The sequence below is a fragment of the Lampetra planeri genome, chromosome 71 (genome assembly GCF_965212315.1).
Source record: "Lampetra planeri chromosome 71, kcLamPlan1.2.h2, whole genome shotgun sequence".
Taxonomy (NCBI): domain Eukaryota; kingdom Metazoa; phylum Chordata; class Hyperoartia; order Petromyzontiformes; family Petromyzontidae; genus Lampetra; species Lampetra planeri.
The window spans coordinates 1,720,915-1,746,985 of record NC_136176.1 but is presented as its reverse complement, the minus strand read 5'-3'; the positions used below and the strand labels follow the sequence as shown (position 1 = coordinate 1,746,985).

The 26,071-nt window shown below is 46.2% G+C and overlaps 2 protein-coding genes across 3 annotated transcripts; both read right to left on the bottom strand.

Annotated features, from left to right (window-relative positions):
* Nucleotides 1-11,860: 11,860 nt before the first annotated feature.
* Nucleotides 11,861-19,081, bottom strand: LOC144737569 (uncharacterized). The gene is given in 4 exon segments (XM_078620331.1): nucleotides 11,861-14,139; nucleotides 14,141-14,866; nucleotides 14,868-15,002; nucleotides 19,026-19,081. Coding segments are annotated over 3 exon segments (1,005 nt in total). The 5' UTR covers nucleotides 14,975-15,002; nucleotides 19,026-19,081; the 3' UTR covers nucleotides 11,861-13,967.
* Nucleotides 16,946-23,312, bottom strand: LOC144737558 (uncharacterized). Of its 2 annotated transcripts, XM_078620307.1 has the most exons (3): nucleotides 23,157-23,311; nucleotides 22,632-22,716; nucleotides 16,946-19,081 (listed from the first exon to the last, which is right to left on the bottom strand). In XM_078620307.1, the coding sequence occupies exon 3, from the start codon at nucleotides 19,051-19,053 to the stop codon at nucleotides 17,524-17,526; it is 1,530 nt and encodes a 509-aa protein (XP_078476433.1). In that variant the 5' UTR covers nucleotides 19,054-19,081; nucleotides 22,632-22,716; nucleotides 23,157-23,311; the 3' UTR covers nucleotides 16,946-17,523. The 2 variants fall into 2 exon arrangements, with proteins under 2 accessions (XP_078476433.1, XP_078476434.1); XM_078620308.1 differs by lacking the exon at nucleotides 22,632-22,716 and having other exon boundaries at nucleotides 23,157-23,312.
* Between the last annotated feature and the right edge of the window lie 2,759 nt (nucleotides 23,313-26,071).

Sequence of the window (26,071 nt, the reverse complement as noted above, 5' to 3'; positions counted from 1 at the left end):
GTTCGTGCACACGAACAGTCCTCCCCGCATCCATATCGTGCAGGTAGAACCACTTCTGACCCCAGTTGTAGTGGCCTTTATAACGACGGAGAGGGTTGACTTGAGGCAACACGGACTTATTACAGATAACTTCAAATACAGCAGAGTAGCGACCCTGACACTCGAAGAGGTAGCGGCCTCTTCACCCGTTCTATTGAGGGAAGTATCCCCTAAGTTAACACCCCACGTTAACTCCCTACTTCCCTCAATTCTAGATCTCCTTCACAAGGAGGCTAACTGACCTGGCCCAGCTTCGGCACAGGTCTCGACCACCAGCCACACGAGTTCGGCCCTTAGAAGGACATCGGCCCTCGCGGCTCTGGGGTCGCACCACTGGCTTGCTCTGCCCGGCCCTCAAAAGGGCAGCGGGTGAGAGGAGTCCCAGGGTCTAGCTAGCTGGACTTCAGTCTTCACTGGCTCTACGTCTTGACTTGGGTCGAACTGCCTGTCTGCTCTCCGGGTCCCACCTTTTATACGATTTCCCACCGAGGGGAGGGCTTCTGTGGGATCACACAGACCCCCCAGCCCCCTCCTCTCAGGAGGCCCTGGGCGTACATCACACAACCGCCCGGAACAGGTTGGTACCGCTTCCCACAGAGGGGCGGAGCTCTGTGGGATCACACGTACTCCACAGCCCCCTCCCCTCAGGAAGCCTGGTCAGAGACGACACAATCACCCACACCGGTAAGTATTGTAAGTCGGCCGGTTTGGTGTGTGCGTGCTCCACCATCACCACCACATATACAACACTTGGGAGCTGATGGGCTCTTGCTCCTGGTTAATCATCTAGCCAACCCACAGGTTCGACTTCACGTTCATTTTCATTAAAGGCCTGTGACAAAGGTAAATCTATTGGATCTTCATTGTCTCAAGCATACATATCTACCGGGTCTCCATTTTACTTTGTATTGTCTAAGAAGTCCACCCACACCTCCACTTCCACAAACTGCTGGGATTTGCCTCGCTCTGCCTCGCAGTCAGAATTCTCCTCCTGCTTCACGTTGCCTCCATCGATGTTAAGGTACGATTTTGGAGTTGAATCTTCATCTTTAGAGTTTACGATCACTTCTTCACATTTCACCTTCACTTCTTCGCTCTTCATCACTTATTCACATTTCACCTTCGCCTCTTCACATTTCACCTTGATACCTTTAAAAGTGTCCATGCTGGGATTTAGTTCTGGTTTCATGAGGGATGGACTCATTGCAGCACTTTGACTTTTGCAAGCCAATTTCAGACGCCACTCCTTGGGGATCGTCTGATGCTTGCATGTCCTCTGGTGTATTTTAAGCTTTGATAAACCTGCAAACGCCTTCCCGCACACAGTGCACCTGAAGGGTTTCTCTCCCGTGTGTGTTCTCTGGTGTAATACAAGACTAGATGACTGTGAAAACGCCTTCCCGCACACAGTGCACCTGAAGGGTTTCTCTCCTGTGTGTGTTCTCTGGTGTAATAAAATACCAGATGACTGTGAAAACGCCTTCCCGCACAAAGTGCACCGGAAGGGTTTCTCTCCCGTGTGTGTTCTCTGGTGTAATACAAGAGCAGATGACTGTGAAAACGCCTTCCCACACACACTGCACTTGAAGGGTTTCTCTCCTGTGTGTGTTCTCTGGTGGTTTTGAAGACCTGATGACCAGGCAAATGCCTTGTCACACACAGTGCACTTGAAGGGTTTCTTCTCTCCTGTGTGAGTTCTCTGGTGCTGTGTCAAATGTCCAGGACGATCCGTGCTGTATGCACACTGGTCGCATTGTTGCCTTTTTGTACCAAGCTGCGCTGAGCGCCTTTGCTCCATCAGACAATTCTGCAGAGGAAGCGTCAGCTGCAGACAGAAAAAAGAGAATATCCACACCATCTATGTAAGTATCGAGGCACAGAGGAATACATATATACACAGTTACACATGACTTACACGTCTATACTTATTCATATGTTCATGATATAGTGAAAATATTTCAAAATTCATCACAGGGGCTGTTATGACAAACAATGAGAGGGCAAATGGTCATAAATATGCCTGGAAGCCCTAGTATCTTCAAAATGAATGTTAACCCAAAACTCCAAGCACACAATTTCGGTTGTCTGGTTAGAAAATGAATATTTATAAAAGCTAAATTCAGCTAACAAAGCAAAGCGTGTTGAAAATAATACTATTTGTATTATGCATAAATGCATAAATTAATGTTCAATCACAACTTAAAGGTGTGAAGCCAGGCTCAGATTTCCTTGAATGCTGGGATGACCAGATCTAACTTCAGCTGCATATGTGCTGTGTTAACTTCCCGTTTCCATTCTTATGAAAAGTTCCAGAGGAAAACTAAAATAAACTATTGTTTTGATTTAACCTCCGTGTTCAAAAGAGTTAATACACTTTACTGCAAATACAAACTTTACACTGTCACACACTGGCATGGTAATAAGATGGTGGTGTGTCCAGAACCATGCCTGGCCACCTTCATCTGCTCAGTATTAATGCTTTTCTCACTTCACCAATTAATTAATTGAGGATCAATCAACATAACCGAGACCCACAATAAGTTACGTTTTAACTTATCAATTACGTTTGTTGTCAGAGATAATCAAACTCTAATTATTGATTTCATAATAATCTTCCTATATATACAAGTCTCCGTGCGCTCGCGCTTGCGGGGGATTTGGCTCTCGGACGGTGGGGTTTAAGACCGAAATAATTTGCCAGGCGGCACGCCTTAAGCCCCGTGGTGGGAATAGGCTATTCCGTTTTCACATCTGTAAACTTTAAAGTAGTTTAATTAACACATTTGTGCCGTTTCATTATTCATTATTTACTTATTGCACGACATCGACCGTACCAAGTGACGCCAATTGCGTGGGGGGGGGGGGGCGGACCCTGCCAAGTGATGCGCGTTCGCTCCAGCTCACGGGGGACATTTTCTTTCACGCGTTTTACAGCCAACACATACACACATCACGCTGCGGATATTTCTTCACAGTGTCATGTCCTCTTCGCCCCCCCCCCCAACACGATGCGTCCAGTTTATACTACAGACTCCGTAGATAATAATATTATACTGCTTACATAGCATTATTCTTGCACGGGTAGGGGATGCTGGGGAGAGGGGGTAGCGGCCCAGCCCCTAGCCTGGCAATGTGCCAACTCCACTGCCTCGCCAATGTAGGCCAGGACGGGGGCTGCGCATGGCACAAGGCCTCAACACGCCTATGGTAAGTACAAATTTCCTTGCTTTTTACACTAATAACTCAAGTCCATTGTTTAATATTGTTAAACACATTAGTTGACAAACATTACTATAATAATGTTTGTGTGCAGATAAGAACTCACGTTGATTGCTTAGTATTATCAAACAAATACGTTGGGAGATATTACAATAATAATGTTTGTGTGCACAAAACTCTTTATTTTTAGGTTGCTAAATTTTCCCTTTTTTTGCTGCGCTTTTATGACGCTGCGACGGTCTGCCAATCTGTGATGTGGCCATGTACGTCCATGTGTATGTGTGTGTCAGTCCATATGTGTGTGTGTTAGTCCACATATGTGTGTAAGTCTATACATGTGTGTGTCACTCGATGTGTGTGTGTAAGTCAATGCGTTTGTGTGAGTCCATATGTGTGTGTTCATCCATGTCTGTGTATCTCAAGTAGATGTCTGTGTGTCACATGTGTATGTGTGTAGGGCTGTGTGTGTCAGTCTATCTATGTGTGTCTAAGTCCATGTGTGTGTGTCTTAGTCCATATGTGTGTAAGTACATATGTGTGTTTACGTCAATGTGTGTGTGAGTCCACGTATGTCTGTGTGTGAGTCGCTGTATGTGCGTACGTCGATATGTTTGTGTAACTCCATGTGTGTATATCTCAAGTGGATGTCTATGTGTGACAGTCTGTATGTGTGTGTACGGCAATGTGTGTGTCACTCTATGTATGTGTGTGAGTCGCTGTATGTGTGTACGTCCATGTGTGTGTATCTCCATGGGTGTGTATCTCAAGTGGATGTCTATGTGTGTGTGAGTCCATATGTGTGTGTGTGTCTGAGTCCATGTGCGTGTGTGTTAGTTGCTGTATGCATGCCTCCATGTTAGTCAGTGTAAGTCCATTTCTTTGCGTGTCTGTAGGCCCATGTGTGCGTCTTAGTCCATGTGTGTGCTTTATTGACCTGCTCAAGGCCTATGATACCATCAGTAGGCCTGGCCTATGGGATGTTCTTCGTGCTTTCCGAGTCCCTCACCCACTGCTCACCATCCTTAAGGACCTTCATGATGGTGAGCGGCCACGCGTTAAACTACGTGGCCGTGAGTCAGAGACATTCCCTGTACACCTTGGGGTGCAACAGGGAAATCCTCTGGCTCCCACGTTATTTACATATATTTGGACCACGTCGTTCGTGAAGCCTTCAATGGCTGTACCGCTAGAATTTTCATCTGGTACAGATACAATGGGAGGCTGATCGATGCCCGGGTGCGGTCAAGGGATGTCTCCCTATTGCTCAACCACGTTATGTATGCCGATGATCTGCTAATTGTTGCTCACTCGGAGGAGGAGTTCGAGGTGCTGTTGCTGAACCTGGAGCTTGCCACCAAGAGGTGGGGCCTTACCATCAGCCCCACCAAAACTAAGCACCTGCCTGGGTATTTTCTACCATCGGACGCTCCACCCCCACAACTTCCAATTGGTGATGGGCCAGTTGTGGAGACAGTGGAGAGTTTCCCATACCTTACCAGTGTGCTAATGACCGGCTCTGGTTAAACAGCAGAGGTCTCACTCCGAATCAGTCGAGCCACATTATCTTTTCATTGGTTGCGTGACACTGTGTGGAAGCTACCTGGTCTATCACTCCGCACGAAGCTTCAGGTCTTCTCGGCCACGGTCATTCCCTCCCTTCTCTACGCTTGCACCCCCCTAAAGGAACATCTTCGCCGGTTACACACATTTAGGATGGCCTGCCTACGATCCATCCTGGATTTAGCCAGGCTGCATTGTGTGAGGAGCTCACAAATCCTTGAAAGATGCGGACAAAATCCCATCAGTGAGCTCCTCTGCCAGGTAAGGCTGCGTTGCCTGAGTCATGTAGCCTGCATGGCCAGACACCACATGCCTTAACATCTTTTGTTCGGCCGGATCGAGGGGGCTAAACGGCCCGACACGGGCTAGAGAAGACATGGAGTGATGTGGTACAGGAGGACGTGGAGCTGAGTCGACTTGCCGATGACTGGTACCAGCCGTGTCAAGATCGGCATCTGTGGAGGAGCCTCCTGAAGGACGCTACTGGGCAGTTGGAGGCAGTCGCCCTCCAACAACAACGGAGGACAGATGAGCGACGCTCACAACAACGAGCGGAGCGCCGGGTGGCTAAAGCACAGCAAGTTGCCACAGTAGGGGGCACAGGTGGTGCATCAGCCAGTCGTCTCAGTCAGTCGACCTGTGCCATCTGGGTCTGCCCCGTGACCTCCTGCCAGCGGGCGTTCGACACTTTACGTGGCCTCAAGGTGCACATAGCCTGGCACAAGCGTTGCAAGCGTTGTGGTGATGTCACCGCCACTTACTGGCGAATGGCGGTTGTTGTTGTTCAGTCTGTGTATGTATGTGTGAGTCGATATGTGCGTGTAACTCTATGTGTGTGTGTCAGTCGATTTGTGTGTGTAACTACATGTGTGTGTGTCTGTCTTTTTGGCCCGGGCAACGCCGGGTACTCACCGCTCGTGTCAATATAAATGTACGTGTCTGTATTCATTACGGTATTCATTACAATACAAATGAATGTGTATTTATTCTAATTGTAAGGTTTATTAACTACGTTAATTTAGTGTTAATGAGTTTGAATGTGATTTAGGGCCTAGTCTGTTAGTGCTTTAACTAAAGCACTCAGCTTTTGTATTGTTTTTTTGTTAATTTGTGTACATTTATGCACTTTAAAATATAAATGTACGTGTCTATATTTATTGTAATACAAATACAAGGATATTTATTCAAATGTTGGGTTTATTTTATTTGTTTATTGAGTTAAAAATGACACCGGTCACACTTTTTCTGGCATAAGGTATCTAACGGTTTTAAGGTTATTTTGGGGTGCTGATTCCAAATCTGGCATCAGTTTTCAGGTTTTTAAGATATCAAATATTGCATTTTCAATAAAAACAGCAAATGTATGCTCATATACGAATAGCTAAACAGACATCCATACAAGAATAAGATAAGATACAATAATAATGAAACAAACATTTAATGAGCCGTAGCACAAAGTTGTGAGAGTGACTGCATATCAATGTGAGTGAATGCATATTACCATGTAAGAATTGAATTGTGAAGATAAGAAAAATATGTACAAAAAGGTCATTCACAATAGTGATGTTACATCTGCATAAACGACCTCTTCTTTGATGATCTCCGATGTACAGCTTGTGGAATGTCTCTCATCAAGGACCAGCAGTAATCTGCCATCATGTTTGAGTCCCATCGGCCTTGGTAACGTTCTTCCATAACTTTAATGTCTTGATGAAAGCGTTCACCTTGCTCTTCGCTCACGTGACCCATGTTCTCTGGAAACTGGGCCAAGTGACTATGTAAGTAGTGAACCTTGATGCTCATTCTACACCCAAGTGCTTGGAAACTCAAGAGCAGCTCCTCCACAATCTCGCGATAGTTGTCCGCTTTCCTGTTCTCAAAAAAATTCCGCACCACATCAGATAATGCATTCCAAGCTCTAACCTCTGCCGCAGTCATTGTTATAACAAAGTGTGGATCCCTGATGAGTGTTCTTATTTGAGGGCCATCAAATATTCCTGCCTTTTCTTCTCGGCACTGAGACTTGAAAAAGGTTGAATATATATAGCTGAAGCAGTCTCCAGTGTGATCAAGAGCTTTGACGAATTGCTTCATTAACCCAAGTTTTATGTGCAGTGGGGGAAATACATTTTTTTTCCTATCAACCAGAGGCTCATTCTTGATGTTCTTGTCACCAGGCGTCAAACTCATTCTTGGTGGCCAGTTCTTTTTAACCCAGTGTTCTAATGTAGCCCTACTGTCTCAGTAGCACAGGAAACAAGGGTACAGTATTTGGTGTGACCTCCTTGCTGACCCAGCAGAAAATTAACCATTTTCAAATCAACACAAATTAGCCATCCATTAACATGGTATTCCAATCTATCCAGAACAATCTTGATGTTGGCATACTCTTCATTCATTTTTACAGAGTGTCCTATTGGGATTGAACCATATATATTTCTGTTGTGAAGTAACACACATTTCAAACTCCTTTTACTACTGTCAATAAAAAGTCTCCATTCACTTGAATCATATGCGGGCAGTCCCATATTGAGAAGAAGCCCTTCAACATCATTACAATAAACAAGTTGACCATCTGAATGGAAGTACTGCTTCTCTGTTACGATAAAAGGGGACAGTAGTGCCAGGTCTGAGTAGTCCTTTCTGTTGCAGCCTGGAAGCCAACAATTCAGCAGACTGCTTTGGCAAATGCAAATATCTTACAAGATCATTCAATTCAGGCTGACTAAATAGATACATTTTTATCACAATCTGCATCAGATGGCGTATATTCGATCTGAGCATCATCATCATCATCTGTAGAAGCAGGTAAACTGAGGGATTCAACATCAATCTCTGGTAGCTCAGTAAATACAGGCACAGGTATTTCCTCAGTGCTCAACTGGTCGTCTGGCAGATGGGATATCTGGGTATTGTAAGTGTTGTTTGTTTTTCTTATTGAAACCTTTTACATTCACAAGGCAGAAGTAGCAGTTATCCAAACGGTTTGTAGGTTCTCTCCAAACCATTGGCACACCAAACTTCAGCTAAGCATTCTTTCCTTTAGACCATGATCGCAAAGTTTAAACACAGGTTTTACACACTTTGTGAGGAGCCCAATTTTTGTCTTGGTCTCCAAGTCGTACTTTAAAGTAGGCAAGATAAACCTTCTTGACAAAGGTATTGATGTTGTGCCTTTGATCCTGAAAAGTGAAGCTGCCACAGATGTAGCAGAAGATATCTGGGCCATTACTGCATTTCCTTCTTTCGGATGTTGTAGCCATTGTTAGATCACGCCCTGCAGAAGAAAAATATTAAATAAATGTGGATATCTACATAAAATGATATTATAAACACACTGTCCTAAAAATACAGCACCATATTTTTACACTAAAGCAGTCAGTAACTCGCAACAACTTGAAATCATAAGTGACAGAGCTAATTTCGGGTAAATTCAATGAAAATGGGGTATGCCGATAGCATAAAAATGAGATGTGATAGAGCAAATCTGAGATCAGATTTGGAATCAGCACCCTGAAATTAGTCTAAAACAGCTAGTTCGCCAGCGCATTGTCTAAAGCCCAAGGCTACAAGCTTTTTATATTGTGTATTTATTATCCTTTACGTTTATGAATGAATATGAGGAAGCCACTGGGGCAGATTGAAAACTATTTTCTCTAGAACAGTTTGTTTGCGTGCTTAGTTTGTTGTCCTTCCCCCGCACCTCCGATTATCGCGGTCAGCTGTGTACGGTGCGAAAGAAGTTCAACGTAGAGTTGTGAGCTGCTCACACGAGGCGGCCTGGTGACACCCAGGACGGGTCGTAGGCAGGACTCCCAGGACGTAACAAAAAGCGCAGATATTCAACTCAACACTCACAAACACCCACACACAAACACACACACAAATGGTGACAACCGCAATTTGCCGCTAAGTGGCGGTGACGTCACCACAACGCTTGTGCCAGGCTATGTGCACGACCCAGGTGCCACGGGTTGACTTGCACACAACCACACTCAGACGAAGACCCCCATTTAGCCTTAACGTGCTGTTCCCAAGCAGTATAAATGGGGGCCGGCATGGCACAGGAGGAGGTGTGTGGGTAGAATCAGGCCCGGCCGCCTTTGTCACCCGAAGTCACAGGGAGTAGCACCCAGGGCCATGCGGACCGCCGTGGTCGTGGTGGTGAGTGACGCGTCGCTCATGCTCGTGTGAAGTGCACGGAGAGTCTGTGGCGGAGTGCTTGAGCAGACCGAGAGAGCCAAGGCAGAAGGACTACGACGCCATGGCGGAGGTGACGGTGGTGAAGGAGGGCTGGCTCTACAAGCGTGCTGCAAGCTTATGACTCGGGCGATGAGAAATCAGGCGCACAGGCCGGCAAAGAGGGAACTGCAGACCACGCTCCGCTCGCTGTCCTGCAAGCTCGAGGATATGAGCACATGCAACGACCTGATCGGCAAGCACGGAGCCGCTCTCCAGCGCTCGCTCAACGACCTGGAAAACCTTCAGCTGCCGCCCGAGTGCAGCGAGAAGCTCAAGGCCATAAATGAGCGCGCCAACCTCTTCTGCGTCACCTCCAATGCTGTGACCAATAGTGCACACGGGTGAGAAGCCGTGCATGTGTGGCAAGTGCGGCAAGACGTTTCTCGCGCTCGGCCTACAAGTATATATATTTTTCGCTTATGTGTTAAACTGTATGTACCCCTGATATTTTAAAGATGGCAATTCTCCTGCTGTATATCCTACTGCTGTCCCTCCCGGCCATATCTAGTGCCCCACTCAACTCTACAAACGGCTACCCTCGTTACTTCGCATCCATACTTGTTGCTCAATTTGCCACTACACCTGCTAATTAAACAGCTTATAGACAATTCTACACTCCATCATTGAATCCTTTTCAACCTTATCTTTGTCCCATTACTTCACCAGCACTCCTTCCAAACTTCATTCTGCTCTTAAGAATATCACCACCTGCGAGCTGCTGATATTCATCCAAGGTTCGCCGCTCTTCATCCTTTCACAGAAAATACCTGTGCAAACTATTAATTCTACTTTTCTTATTTCTGGGTGGTATTGCGCTTCATCCTGGCCCAAATGTAAAGAAATCGTATAACTCTATAGATTTTTCTGGCAGAAAAGGTGTTGGTGTTCTACACGTCAACATCAGAGGGCTTGTGATTAAATTAAGTCAACTAAAATTAGAAGTGGCAAGCCTGGACCCGGATATCTTTTGCCTAACAGAAACATTTCTCACTCCTGCTGTAAATGACTTGCAGATTACGATTGACTACAACCTTTTTGAGCTTGACCGAGGATCTAAAGGAGGTGGAATTGCCATCTATGTTTGTAATACTATTGCATGTTCACCAGCTCACTCCTTGTTTAAAAAAATTGTATTGAAGGTCTTGTTCTCAGAATAACTCTCCCAAATAATCAACATATATTGGTAGTGTGCTGCTATAGACCGCCTAGTGGGAAGGATGTTGAAGCTGCGTCTGCACTGAGAGAGCTTCTTGGGGGCCTCCCTAAAGGTGAAATAGTTTTAGTAGGTGATCTAAATTGGAATTGGCTAAAATTGCCGGCCGTGGCCACAAATTTTGCAGATAGATTTAACCTGTTTCAATGAATAAATGTCCCCACAAGACCCAACCTAAAAAATCAGGGACAGTCATGTCTGCTTGACGTCCTATTGACAAATGCCCCTCACAATTTCGCACTGACTTGTGTTCTGGATAATAACCTTAGTGATCACTCCATATTTGGGGTGAAATCATCAGCCAGACCCAAAGCCCCCCCTAAATTGGTTGAGAAGCACTCCATGAGATACTTGAGCATTCAGGCATTTACTAATGATGTGCTTCACTTGGATATTGACAAGGTCTCTGAAATCCCTAACCTGACTACGGCTTGGGAGACCTTCAGGTACACGTTTCTCCAAATTCTTGACAAAAATGCTCCGTTGGTTAGATTTAAAACTAAAGGCAACCGCCCACCATGGTTTGATCCTTTAATTACTAAGCTCATGAAAACTAGGGACAAGGCTTGGGCACTTGCCCCAACATTCTGTCCAGGCTATACGGGGGATCTTTGTCTTTGTGTGTTCGGAGCAAGTTTGAGTGGCGTGTAGCCATGGGAGTTAAACGGGTGCGTGCCGCTACAGTCATTGACTATGGTTGGACAGACGCTGATATACAAGACACATACAGACAGATAAGACAGGCGGACAGACACAGACAAGAGGAACACAGAGACAGAGAAAGATAGAGACGACAGAGACAGAGAGAGACACACAGAGGCGGACAGAGATGTTGAATCGAACACACTTAACTCGCTCCATGGAAAGAGTTTCCTCGATCTTTGCCCATCCCCGGAAGTCGTTCTAGTTTATATTTATTTCAGTGTGGCGTGTACATGTAAGCAATGTGGGATATCGATGTACACAGATATGAACAAGATCAGCAGACGAGACGTCTTTCATACTCATTGGTTCTTTCGGTAAAGTCACGTAGGTAGAAAAAATAAAATAAATCGCGACGTTTCGATCACAACAAGCGGTCGTCCTCAGGCGAAAACATCTAGACATTTTCGCGGCAGAAGTCACGTGAGCTACGGCACGTGACATATATAAGGTGCCCCCCCCCCCCCCCCCACTGTGACTTGCCCCGCTCAGCTGAGCATTGTTTTAATGCGGTGGGTTCACGCGAAATTGATTTCTGTAAGACAAAGGTACTTTGAAACCCACTGGCTATACTCTTATATAAGCACACAACTTCATCTACCTATGACGAACGCTGCACTTTCCGTCGTTTTCATGCAGGGGGCGCTGCAAACATACGCACCCCCTGTATGAACGACGGAGGCGCAGGGACAGACGTTCGATCATATTGGAATCAATCTACGGACGGCGGTCTTCTCGCACAGCCAGCTCTGTGCCGCCTTATTTCGATCCCGCAATCCCGAAAAGGTGAAACTCCGCATGGAACCAAATCCCCGGCAAGGCCATCTACTTAACGACGAAAGGAAATTTACACGAAATGTCGTTTTCAATTAAGTCTACCAGATGTAAAATGATATAAGCTTTTAATGAAGAAATACAATTATCTAATTCAAAACATAATACAATTCAACATTGTTTCATTTTCAAACTTTAAAACGGACCATCAGGAGCTTGCGTGGATGCGTCGTTCGTGCGCAGTTTTTTTTCATGACTTTCCTGGCCCAAGGCCGTAAATGGTTCTGAGGGGCTTGCTTCAACCCATGGTTGTGAACATTCAGACGTTAATCAGCAAGGATAATTTCTAGTCCTAGTTCGACAAAATCTACGTCAACACGTAATACAAAATTATAATTCGTGTTGTAGAGAATGTACCTCCTATTCGTGTAACTTTTGAGTGGTATGCCTTGTAACTGATGAATGATCCGAATGCGCTCCCTATTTCAAAGACAATGAGTTGCTCCAAAGGGAGATTCTTCCTGAAAACACAAAAGTACCCTTTGACCTGTATCACAAAAACAACGGGTCTCACCAGTGATCTGTCCAGGTTACTTCCAAAACACACACTTTGTCCTAACATCACTTAATCAATATTTGACCCTTATAGACAAAATGATACATGTACACACACAATCATACAAGTATTAATTCTAAATTATTGAGTCATTTTAACAAAATTTTATTACTGCACCTAATTATGCTGCATCAGGTTACATCGTATTAACAATAAGTTATTTTAAAAAATACGCACCGTCTGCTTAAGTGTATGTACATCTTCTTGGTTCTTTCGGTAAAGTCACGTAGAAGGGAAAATAATAAAAAATAAAACATAATAAAATAATTCTCACAAAGTTTCGGCAAGCAGCCGTCCTCAGGTGAAGAATGAAACACTACCAAGCTTGGAGCGAATATTTAAGCTGGGTTGGCGGGGGAAGAAGAGCGCCTTGACAAAATAATTTGCATATCAAGAGGAATTTAGCATATTTATGGGAAATGCGTAGGAGGTGGGCGGGGGGTTTCAAAGTCATATTATGCCCGTGCATTATGCAGGATTAGCAGCATCAGCAGCATCAAAGGGAGGGGACAGGGGGTAGAATTAACAAAGGGAAGGAATGTTAAATTCCTCTTGATATGCAAATTAATTTGTCAAGGCGCTCTTCTTCCCCCTCCAACCCAGCTTAAATATACGCTCCAAGCTTTTGGTGGTGTTTCATTTTTCACCTGAGGACGGCTGCTTGCGTTGTAGCCGAAACATCGTGAGAATTATTTTATTATGCTGTATTTTTATTATTTTATTATTTCCCTTCTACGTGACTTTACCGAAAGAACCAAGAAGATGAATCCCTGCAGTCACGAAAGCTTTAAATCGAAGTGAATGTACAACATGATAGTGTAATTCAAAACGAGTAGGCCATTGCATTCTGACGCCTGGGTCAAAATTGATCAAATTCTAAAACATTACCGACAAACTCCACAACTAAGATGCCACATCAACCACCGCCCCCTACTGACAGGCTCTTGTCCACATGCAGGCCGGTGCAGGGCCACCTCCTTGTGCCACACAGGGGCAGCTGCTACTTGGGGATGCTCTTCGAGTGTTTGAGACAAGATATGATACAAAACTCCAAGTTGCTGAGGCAATTAAGCAAGCACCATGTAAATGCAATTATGATTACATATCGAATGCTTGGGAGTTTATTGGCTCTCACTCCTGGTTAGAGATCTACGCAACCCACAGGTCCACAAAGACTGGCCGCTCTTGCCCTGCAGGTTGAACCTAGGAATTGAGCGTTCAACTTCACATTCTTGTCATTAAAGGCCTGTGACAAAGGTGCGTCTATTGGAGCGACATCATCTCAAGCTACACATCTACCGGGTCTCCATTTGACTTTGTATTGTTTCAGAGGAAGTCCACCCACACCTCAACTTCCACAAACTGCTGGGAGTTTCCTTGCTCTGCCTCACAGTCAGAATTCTCCTCCTGCTTCACGTTGCCTCTATCGATGTGAAGGTCTGATTTTGGAGTTGAATCTTCATCTTCACATTTTACCTTCACTTCTTCGCTCTTGACCATCACTTCTTCACATTTCACCTTCACCTCTTCATATTTCACCTTCACCTCTTCATATTTCACCTTGATACCTTTAAAAGTGTCTAAGCTGGGATTTTCTTCCGGTTATTGTTTAATGAGGGATGGGCTCATTGCGGCACTTTGACTTTCACAAGTCGATTTCAGACTCCACTCCTTCTGGATCTTCTGATGCTTGTGTGTTCTCTGGTGTGCATGAAGATTTGATGAAAGTGCAAATGTCTTCCCGCAAGGAGTGCACCTGAAGGGGTTCTCTCCCGTGTGTTCTCTGGTGTGCTACAAGAGGAGATGAACGTGCAAACGCCTTCCCACACACACTGCACTTGAAGGGTTTCTCTCCCGTGTGTGTTCTCTGGTGTATTCCAAGAGTAGATGACTGTGCAAACGCCTTCCCACAAACACTGCATTTGAAGGGTTTCTCTCCCGTGTGTGTTCTTTGGTGTGCTACAAGAGGAGATGAAAGTGCAAACGCCCTCCCACAAACACTGCACTTGAAGGGTTTCTCTCCTGTGTGTGTTCTCTGGTGGTCTACAAGAGTAGATGAGCGTGCAAACCCCTTCCCACACACACTGCACTTGAAGGGTTTCTTTGCCGCGTGTATTATCTGGTGTTTTGCAAGAGTAGATGACTGTGCAAACGCCTTCCCACACACACTGCACTTGAGAGGTTTCTCTCCTGTGTGTGTTCTCTGGTGTTCTACAAGAGTAGTTGACTGTGCAAACGCCTTCCCACACACACTGCATTTGAAGGGTTTCTCTCCTGTGTGTGTTCTCTGGTGTGCTACAAGAGAAAATGAATGTGCAAATGCCTTCCCACACACACTGCACTTGAAGGGTTTCTCTCCCGTGTGTGTTCTCTGGTGTATTACAAGACAAGATGAACGTGCAAATGCCTTCCCACACACACTGCATTTGAAGGGTTTCTCTCCCGTGTGTGTTCTCTGGTGTGCTACAAGATGAGATGAAAGTGCAAACGCCTTCTCACACACTGCACTTGAAGGGTTTCTCTCCTGTGCGAGTTCTCTGGTGCCGTGTCAAATTTCCAGTACGATCCATGCTGTATGCACCGAGCCGCGCAGAGTGCCTTTGCTCCATTAGACTAATTCTGCAGAGGAAGTGACAGCTGCAGACACAAAAAAATATCAACACCATCTACACGTCAGTATCGATACACAGAGGAATGCATATTTACACAGACAAACGTCTATACCTATTCATATATTCATGATATAGTGAAAAAGTGTCCCAAATTCATCACACGGGCTGTTATGGCACACAATGAGAAGGCAAATGGTCACAAACATGCCTAGAAGCCCTCGTATCTTCAAAATGAATGTTAACCCAATACTCCGAGCACACAAAACGGCTGTCTGGCTACAAAAATAATATTTATGAAAGCTAAATTCAGCTGACAAAGCAAAGGCTGTTGAAAATAATACTATTTGTTTTGATTTAAAGCTTTCGTGACTGCAGGGATTCATATTCTTGGTTCTTTCGGTAAAGTCACGTAGAAGGGAAACAATAAAATAATAAAAATAAAATTCTCACGATGTTTCAACTGCAACACAAGCAATCTTTATCAGGTGTGGAAAAAAACACACCTGATGATGATTGCTTGTTTTGAAGTCGAAACGTCGTGATAATTTAATTGTTTTATATTTTTTATTACTTTATTGTTTCCCTTCTACGTGACTTTACCGAAAAGAACCAAGAATATGAATACTATTTGTGTTATGCAGAAATCAATAAATTAATGTTGAATTGCAACTTAGAGGTGTGAAGCCAGGCACAGATGTCCTTGAATGCTGGGATGAACAGTTCTGACTTCAGCTGCACATGTGCTGTGATATCATCCTGACTCCATTCTTACAAATGTTTCCAGAGGAAAACAAAAATAAACTACCGTTTTGATATAACCTCCATGCTCAATAGAGTTAATAGACTTTACTGCAAATACAAACTTGACACTGTCACACACTCAGAGGCGGAGCCAGGATTTTCAGGTGGGGGGGGGGCAACCCCTTCAGCAATTAAAAATAATAGGAGTTGTTAGTAAGTAAGGAGTTGTTATTAAGTAAGGACTTGTCCCTTGCTTTTTATTCGACGCGTGTGATCGGCATTGCGCTCGCTGAAGGTGTTTGCCTTCAGGGAAGTCGTGTACTGTATAAGCAACTGCGCACAATTCTGTGAGTCGCTTGTAACTGCTTTGCCGTTACTTATTGCCAGTTATGGACTCGGACTGTTGTCCTCTCAACAGAGTCTCTGGCACGAAATAATATGCCACACGGTGGCAGTGGGGGTCGCAAAATGTCGATTTATCTATATAAAAGGGAAATGTGTGGATACGTGTGTTTGTCTAGTCACTAAAACTTCAAATCTAGATATAAAATAGACTTTTGTATTTTGGCGGGGGGGGGGAATGACCATGAAGGGCCGACCAGGACCGAGCCAGTGGCGTGGCCCCGAGAGCCAGAGCCGGTGCTCTTGTCAGAGCTGGTCTGGGGACTCCGGGCGCCGTAAGCCCAGTTGGCCAGTGCTGGGCTAGCTAGCCTCCCCTAGCCCGATAGTGGAGGACCCAGAGGTAGGCTAGGGGTAGCCTAGAGTGTGTCTCCCCAGTTAGACGGGTGAAGGGGCCGACACCCCTTCCAGTGTTGTATGTCCCGGTCTGTATCGTGCTTTGTACGGAATAAATAACTGTGCCTCCAACACCGGCGTCCAAGTCCTCCTGAACGTTATTACATATACACTGTGCGTGTACAGACTGTATACTGTGTGGGTAAACTGTGTGTACGCTGTGCACCTGGTGTGTGTAGACCTTGTGGGTACACTGCGTGTGTACAGTGTGGGTGGTCCGAATCAGTCGGGCGGCATTATCTTTTCATCGGCTGCGCTATGCTGTGTGGAAGCTACCTGGTCTGCCGCTCCGCATGAAGCTTCGGTTCTTCTCGGCCAGTTTTGCCCTCCCTTCTGTAGGCATGTGAAACGTGGACCCCTCTAAATGGAACATCTGCGCCGGTTAGAAACATTCAGGCTGTCATGCCTACACTCAGATTGAGGGAAGCCAAGTGGTAGCACATTCTATATTTATTGCAGAGGTTCAAGGTTCAAATCCGACAGGCACGTCTGGCTACTCCAGTAACAAAATATGCACCGTCTGCTGAACAGTGGATGTAAAACATACGATTGTGTCATTCAAAACGCATAGGTCATTGCATGTTGGTGTCATGGTCAATATTTGGGCAATTTCAAACATTATCCAGAAATTACATAATGAAGATTACACATCAATCATCACCCCCTACTGACGACTCATGCCCACATGCAGGTGACAGCAGTGTCACCTTATGACAGAGGCAGCTGCCACTTGAAGGTGCTCTTCGAGTGTTTGTGATGAGATATGAAACTTGAGTTGCTGAGGCAATTAAGCAAGCACCATATCAATGCAAATATAAATATAACAGTGGAATACTTGGAAGCTTATTGGCTCTTGCTCCTGATTATTCATCTACCCAACCCACAGGTCAACAAATACTCGCCGCTCTTACTCTGCAGGTTGAACCCAGGAATTCAGTGTTCAAATTCACGTTCTTTTCATTAAAGGCCTGTGACAAAGGTGCATCTATTGGAGCATCATTGTCTCAAGCCTACCCATCTACCGGGTCTCCATTTGACTTTGTATTATCTAAGAAGTCCACCCACACCTCCACTTCCACAAACTGCTGGGAGTTGCCTAGCTCTGCCTCGCAGTCCGAATTCTCCTCCTGCTTCACGTTGCCTCCATCGATGTGAAGGTACGATTTTGGAGTTGAATCTTCATCTTCACAGTTTACCGTCACTTTTTCTCTCTTCACCATCACTTTCTCACATTTCACCTTCACTTCTTCGCTCTTCATCATTTCTTCACATTTCACCTTCGCCTCTTCACATTTCACCTTGATACCTTTAAAAGTGTCCAAGCTGGGATTCACTTCTGGTTTCATGAGGGATGGGCTCATTGCAGCAATTTGACTTTCACAAGCCGATTTCAGACTCCATTTCTTGGGGATCTTCTGATGCTTATGTGTCCTCTGGTGTCTTTTAAGAATTGATGACTGTGCAAACGCCTTCCCACACAGAGTGCAACTGAAGGGTTTCTCTCCCGTGTGTCTTCTCTGGTGTCTATGAAGACCTGATGACTGTGCAAATGCCTTGTCACACACAGTGCACTTGAAGGGTTTCTCTCCTGTGTGTGTTCTCTGGTGTAATTGAAGATGTTGTGAATGTGCAAACGCCTTCCCACACACAGTGCACTTGAAGGGTTTCTCTCCAGTGTGTGTTCTCTGGTGTAATTTAAGATATGGTGATTGTGCAAACGCCTTCCCACACAGAGTGCAACTGAAGGGTTTCTCTCCCGTGTGTGTTTTCTGGTGTATTTTAAGATGTTGTGAATGTGCAAACGCCTTCCCACACAAAGTGCAACTGAAGGGTTTCTCTCTCGTGTGAGTTCTCTGATGTAATACAAGAGCAGATGACTGTGAAAACGCCTTCCCGCACAGACTGCACTTGAAGGGTTTTTCTCCTGTGTGTGTTATCCGGTGTTTTTTAAGAGTAGATTTATCTGAAAATGCCTTCCCACACACACTGCACTTGAAGGGTTTATCTCCCGTGTGTGTTCTCTGGTGCGATACAAGACCAGATGACTGTGAAAACGCCTTCCCGCACAGACTGCACCTGAAGAGTTTCTCTCCCGTGTGTGTTCTCTGGTGGTTCCTAAGAACTGATGAATGTGAAAATGCCTTGTCACACACAGTGCACTTGAAGGGTTTCTCTCCTGTGTGTGTTCTCTGGTGTATTTTAAGATGTTGTGAACGTGCAAACGCCTTCCCACACAGAGTGCAACTGAAGGGTTTCTCTCCCGTGTGTGTTCTCTGATGTAATACAAGAGCAGATGACCGTGAAAACGCCTTCGCGCACAGACTGCACTTGAAGGGTTTTTCTCCTGTGTGTGTTCTCCGGTGTTTTTTAAGAGCAGATGAATGTGAAAATGCCTTGTCACACACAGTGCACTTGAAGGGTTTCTCTCCTGTGTGAGTTATCTGGTGCTGTGTTAAATGTCCAACACGATCCGTGCTGTATGCACGCTGGTCGCGTTGTTGCCTTTTTGTACCGAGCTGCGCTGAGTGGCTTTGCTCCATCAAACCAATTCTGCAGAGGAAGCGTCAGCTGCAGAGAGAAAAAAGAGAATATCCACACCATCTACGTCAGTATTGAGGCACAAAGGAATGCATATATACAGTCACACATGACTTGCATGTCTATACTCATTCATATATTCATGATAATATGAAAAAGATTCCCAAATTCATCACACGGGCACACAATTAGAGGGCAAATGGTCAACCTGGAAGCCCTAGTATCTTCAAAATGAATGTTAACCTAAAACTCCAAGCACACAATTTCGGTTGTCTGGCTACAAAAGGAATATTTATAAAAGAAAAATGCAGCTAACATAGCAAAGGGTGTTGCAAATAATACTATTTTTATTATGCAGAAATGCATAAATTAATGTTCAATCGCTAACTTTGAGGCATGAAGCCAGGCTCAGATTTCCTTGAATGCTGGGATGAACAGATCTAACTTCAGCTGCATATGTGCTGTGTTAATTTCCTGTTTCCATTCTCCTAAAAATTTTCAGAAGAAAAAAAGTACATACTATTGTTTTGATTTTACCTCCGTGTTCAATCGAGTTAATATACTTTACTGCAAATACAAACTTTACACTGTAACACACACTGGCATGGAAAAAAGGTGGTGGTGTGGCCACCTTCATATGCTCAGTATTAATGCTTCCCCACAATAAGTTAAGTTTTCACGAATCAATCACGTTTGTTGTCGGAGATAATCAAACTTTAATTGTGATAACACTATGTAACACAATTTTTGTTCCTGGGTACTAAGTGTTGTTTTTTTAATGCTTATGCCTAAGATTCTAGAAATTGGCTATTATTCCCCACAAATTTTTCTTTTGTGACCAGAATTGTACGTGAACGAAAATAACAAATTCACCTGTTTTTTCATTGAAAAGAGGTAAATTTATAAATATCACTGTCCTGGTCACAAAAGCAAAGTTTGTGGGGAATAGCCATTTTTTGTACTTAAGAGGCAAAAGCAATTAGGAAATAACACATACTACCCAGGAACAAGACATTTTTTTTGTTACACAGTGGAAAAACTGCGCCACCGCTCCCACATAGATAAATTCTTACATACACATATATTTCACATGAATGCCATGTAAGTGTGGATCACTTGTCAGCATGTCATGGGAATGATCCAGGTGTCAAGGGATGACTGACTGAGATGATTAACAGATGCACCAGCTGTGCTTCCTGCTGTCTTGCTGCATTTGAGGCACCCAGCGTTCCACCCATTCATGTGATCGTTGCTACTCCAACCTCATTGTTGTTGCAGAGCAAATACCTCCAACTCCCCTGCAGCATACGTCACGGGCCTCTTCGAGAGGCCGATCTTGACAGCAGGTCTGATCAACTCCACATCCTCCAATCTCTTCTCCAGCCAATGCCATGCCCGTTTAGCCCGTAACATCTGGACTAACAGAAGATGATTGTGCATGCTGTCTGTTTATGCGGAATTCATGACCCAACCAATGCAGCCTCGCCTGCCAAAGTCTCAGATTATATTCTGTACTGATATTTTAGGGCTCTGTAAGGTTATAATACAATCTTGTTTGGTTCAATAGAGGGGATCATAGGGAGGCCAGCCTTAATAAAAAGCCAGAACATACAGTCCTTCGAATAAGTTCATATTTTGCATCCACAGAGAAAGGAGTAATATCTGTGGCCAAGAAGACTCGCAGCTTTATTCGTTCATTCATTTTTAAATCCTCTTGTCTTGGTGAGGTTGGAGGTGGCGGCACATTCAGTAGGGCAGCCCAGACCTCCCTTTCCCTGGCGACAGACGAGCTCTTCCTGCAGAATTCCCAGGCGTTCCCAAAGCCAGCCAAGCGACGTATTCCCACCAGAATGTCCTGGGCCAGGCCCCTGGGATGTTCCCCAGTGGGACGTGCCTGGTAGAGTTCCAGGGACAGTCCATTGGGGGGACTCCTTACAGATATTATATATTGATATCATTCATAGAACGATGCCTGGTGGCTAGCAGACCCACGTAACCCATTTGGGCTCAACCTGGAATGGCTGCGTGGCACCGTCCTGTGCGCCCACCATCCACAGGACGAAGGGTGAGAGGCGGGTGCGATGCCAATATGACAGGGAGAGGGGATGATCTCAGACAGACTAGACCTAGGCGATGGACACTCACAGCTTTGTATGGAGCAAAAGTCCAGGCAGCTTTCACAGTGTTACACAGTCTAATGAAAGAATGCTGCTAGACAAATTTAAAGTGAGACTTTGGCTGCCAAACCAGAGCTGGTCGTGAACACATTAACCAGGCATGGGAGCTCCTCCATTACTTGTAGAACTGCCTGATTGCTCATGGAGAGTTGAGCAGGTACAGTGTTGTATGACATGAAATTCCCAGGCAGGTGATTTATTTTTGTGGAACATACGCAAGGCCACCTTTCATGATGGAATTATCCAGGCACAGAACAAGATTATCTAACCCCATCTCATTGAGTAGCCATTTCCAGATCATCAGCAGATACAACATGGTTGACCAGGGAATGATCCCTTAACTATAACCAGGCATTGATGCGGGTATCATTTTAACTGTAACGAATGCAATTTATTTATATGGCTATTTTGAGCTTTTCAAACTGCATAACTAATGAAGATGCTATGTAATGTAATGCATGGGGACAGATTTAATTTATGTCACAAGCCAAGTTGAACAGCAACTGGCTCCAACTCCTGGTCACGCAGCTTTAGACGGGCTTGCCCAAAATTATAAAAATCGTCAATGAATGTGAGCAGAGTCAGAGACATACAAAACAAAGAACCCAAATCCCCAAGCCTCGATATGGTATGATACACCTTAATTACATAAAAAAAAGCAGAGACATTACTCTTAATGTTTGATTACTGAGACCTGAGCTAAGCCGGGTAACTTAGTTATTGCTGGATAAATACTATACGTCCGATGAAGTTTGTGTGTGAGTGGGGAGCAGTAGTGCAACGGTTAGCGTGCTGCGCTATGAACCCATTGAGCCGATTTCTATTCCCACAGAGCCAAGCCGCAACATTTGGCTGTCGTCTGATGAAGCTGGTTGGAATTACTGTCAAAACGTTGTACTTAGATTGCAAATGTTGTGGCTTGGCTCTCCAACACACTGACATTCTGTACTAGTACACTACACTATACACAACTATACACTACATTATACACACTATACACAATTATACACTACACCAGAGGTGTGGACTCGAGTCATGTGACTTGGACTCGAGTCAGACTCGAGTCATGAATTTGATGACTTGCGACTCGACTTGGACTTGCATAACAATGACTTTGTCCCACCTATGAGATGTGGACTCGAGTCATGTGACTTGGACTCGAGTCAGACTCGAGTCATGAATTTGATGACTTGCGACTCGACTTGGACTTGCATAACAATGACTTTGTCCCACCTCTGCACTACACTATACACAACTATACACTACACTACACATTAGTGCTGTACTAGTGATGCACTGGCCACGTTCTGTTTACGTGACAAACCTCTTACTAATTGGCTGTGTCGGGTGGTGGCGGGATTAACGGCACATTGATTTATTTACGCGATCAATCCCAAACAAACCTGTATTATGGCTGTATATTTGGAGTTTGCGTGTCCCTCTCTCTCCGTGGTCGCGTGGATTTTGCTCCGGATCCTGCGGTTTTCCCTGCACATTTAGAGTCAACATCACCACGCGTTTAGAGTATTTGACCGATAAACATTTCCACAAGTTGATAAGCCCCCCATGTGCTGTGGGCAGGTCGCTTCTGAAAACGAGCGGTGTAGCTCAAGTGGGCTATGCCTGGTAAAATAAAAAAAAACGTAGAAATATTTCAAGTCAAAAAAACGATTCAAAGTAGTGAGCCAGGTGAAGACAAATTAAACTTAAGCAGAGAATTAAAGCAAATGCAATCAGGCGAGGGCAGGAGGCAAGGCCCTGCATGGCTAGGCCCCGCTTTGTAATGTTCCAATCTGGACATCGATTCCATACTCGCTGCTACTCAATTGATATCCCTACGAGGGAGAAGGAGCCATGCTCTACCTGGGTTCACAACAACAACCACCACCACCACCACCACAACAACCACCACGATGTAAACTTCTCACCTCGGATCTCAGTGAGCGAGCGTGCGCGAAGCAGAAGCGACCTGGTAACTCATGACGTCATGCGGCAGCAGGTGACATGACGTCACGTGCGGGGTTCACACAATCCCCTCCCCCAACGAGCAGCAGGATAACTGAATACAGTATATTATAGTAATAGGTTTTTACCCTTTTAAACTGGTACAAAACTGACACCTTTATACAAGGCATCATGTTTGCAATAACCACAACACAAGTAGTCAAAAATACAAACAAAAAAAGCAACTCTGATAATGATAATATGCACTGTCCTCGAAGTTTATTGGTCCACACCCGAGACGGCTTTCTCTGATACTGCACTGTGTTTGAGTAGTACGCCTTCTGGTGTCATCTGGTTCTATGGCTCCCTCTCTTGAACAGAGACCCATTGGGTGCGTGAGCTCAACAATAACGTGAACATTGTGTGTGGACACTGTTTGTTGGCGCAGTCGGGGGCACAGGTGGTGCATTGGCCAGTCATCTCAGTCAGTCGACCCATGACACCTGGATCTGCCCCGTGCACATAGCCTGGCACAAGCGCCGTGGTGACGTCACCGCCACTTAGTGGCGAATGGCGGTTGTTGTTACTTTGTGTGTATACACTGTGCGTGTACAGACTGTTTGTATACTGTGTGGGTAAACTGTGTGTACGTGTAATGCCGCCGCCACGAAGCCGTTCGGCAGGCGCCCCATCCCCGACCTCGCCACCACCAAGCAACGGAGCCAACCCCTCGTCCCCCTCACCTCACCTCACATGAACACACCCGCACGCATTCCCCCCCCCCCCCCCCATAGAGCTGGAAGGGGAGGACACCTGATCGACCGGTTTTTATCCGAGAAACCCTTATCGGGATTAACTCTCACGGTTTCCGGCAATCAGGGAATTGGATGACCTCCCCCGACGCTACGTTGCACCGCGGCGCTGCGACCGGCCTTAATATGGTGTGGCCGCGGTGAAGGGCATTCGGCCACCACGGTTGAAACGCATCCCCCACACCCACACCCCGCCCCCCCCACGCGTCGACGAGGCCAGCAGGGGAAGGACGGGACAGCATGAGTAGCAGGACCGCAGGGGCTCTTGTGCATAGTCACGGAAGGTTGGGATAGTTGCGCTTGAGCGCGCAGGCACAATTGTTGGGGAGGGTAAATGATTGAGCTGAAGGTATGAATAGATCGGGAGAGGGGAGGCACGCGGGGAGCTCGTGCACAGATTCCCACGGCGAGCCTTTGTGACGGACGCCGCCGCATGAACTGCAATAATGGGGAGGCCTGCGTGAGAAAGGGATTGATTGGAATTTGCGCCGCGCAGGTCGCTCATTGATTAGCATAACAAAAGCGCCGTGGAGGCGCCGCCGAGCCGCCGTGCTCGTGCAAGGGGGACGCGAGCCATTGTTTAGAGTTTACCCGCGCAAGCAGGACATTGATTAGCATATGAGCCGCTCATGAGCGGAGAGCATTCGGGAGTACGGGACGGAGGATAAAAAGGGGGCCCAAACGAGAAATCGCTCTCTTCTCTCCAGCGCCACGCGACAGGACGCTCTCCAGTCCAGCGACCCGAACGTCCGTGAGACGCATCGAGGCACGCTGCGAGTACGGGATCAACGAACCGCCGTGGGCATCTAACAGGGAGTAAGAAGGTGAAGTAGGATAATAGCCGATATATAGGGAATAGGTACAGGTTTAGTGGAATAGGCCAGCCTCGTCGACTCACTGATTCAACATTAGTTACCAGGTAGCAGATAATAAATCATTAATAGCGAAGCGTGGTCTCGCGTGATCTTGTTGAGCAGTGTGTCGCGTGGGGAGCTGCGTGTGTGTGCGTGCGTCCACCCCGGGTGTGATACAGGTGCGCGATCATAACTCGAGTAGTCAGGGGTGAGTGTAGTGCTGCGGCTCGCCTCAGGGGAGCGCTGCGCAGAGCGGCGCGAGAGTGGGTGTCGCGTGTGTTCACTCCGTGTGTGATACAGGTGCGCGATCATAACGTGAGTTGAGTTGGAGTGCGCGGAGCGGCGTGTGTGTGGGCGTGCGTACGTTCGCTCCGTGTGGGTTGTAGGCGCGCGACTAGGAAAGGGAGGTATCGTGGTAGTGTAAAGGGGGCATAATACTACTCGGTATCTAACCATGCCTACGACGCGGACCCGCGGTGGAGGGGAATCCTCGAGCGACGGCTCCCACACCATGGGTGAGGAACCCAGCAGCGGTTCGCTTAGCAGCGGGGGGGCGAGTGATGATGTTAGCCCGGCCGTAAGCATTATCGAGGGAGGGATCTCGGGGACTAGCGACCCCGACAAATTGGTGTCAGAAACGGGACGATCCCCCGCACCCCCAAGGGAAAGAGGCCCCCCAACCCAGATTAAAATCAAATGCACATTTACGGGCAAAGGAATTCCATCATAGAAATCGTTTGCCCGCAGCATCAGGGGGGCGAAAAAGGTTAATGGGTGGTCAGATGAGGAGGCGTTGCAGCAGAAGGAACTACATTTAGATGGGCGGGCAGCTGACTTTGTGGAAGCTTTGCCCGCAAGCGCTCAAACTCATTGGGAGGAACTAATGTGCCAACTCGAAGAGCGCTTCGGCAAGTATGATGAGGAAGAGGCGCAGGCGGCATTAGAGGCACGCCGCCGCCAACCCGGCGAGGATTTACGAGATTACGCCGAGGACGTACGCATGTTGACCCAGCTTGCGTACCCGGAGTACGAGACAAAAATAATTGAGGGCCTCGCCGCCGGTAAGGTCCAGCGATATTTGGCACACACCCCGTGGTGGCAGCCAAATGTCGACGGTGCACGCCTCTCCTTTGACACCCTCGTCAAGCGGGCGCGCAAATGCGAGAAACTCTCGGGTGAGCGCGCGCAGCCTCGAGGGAGGGGACGAGAGTGCGCCGTAGCGAGCCTACTCTC

What these genes read in the sequence shown, in the direction of transcription:
- LOC144737558 (XM_078620308.1), bottom strand. Translation starts at nt 19,053, where the DNA reads ATGGAGCAAAGCCACTCAGCGCAGCTCGGTACAAAAAGGCAACAACGC.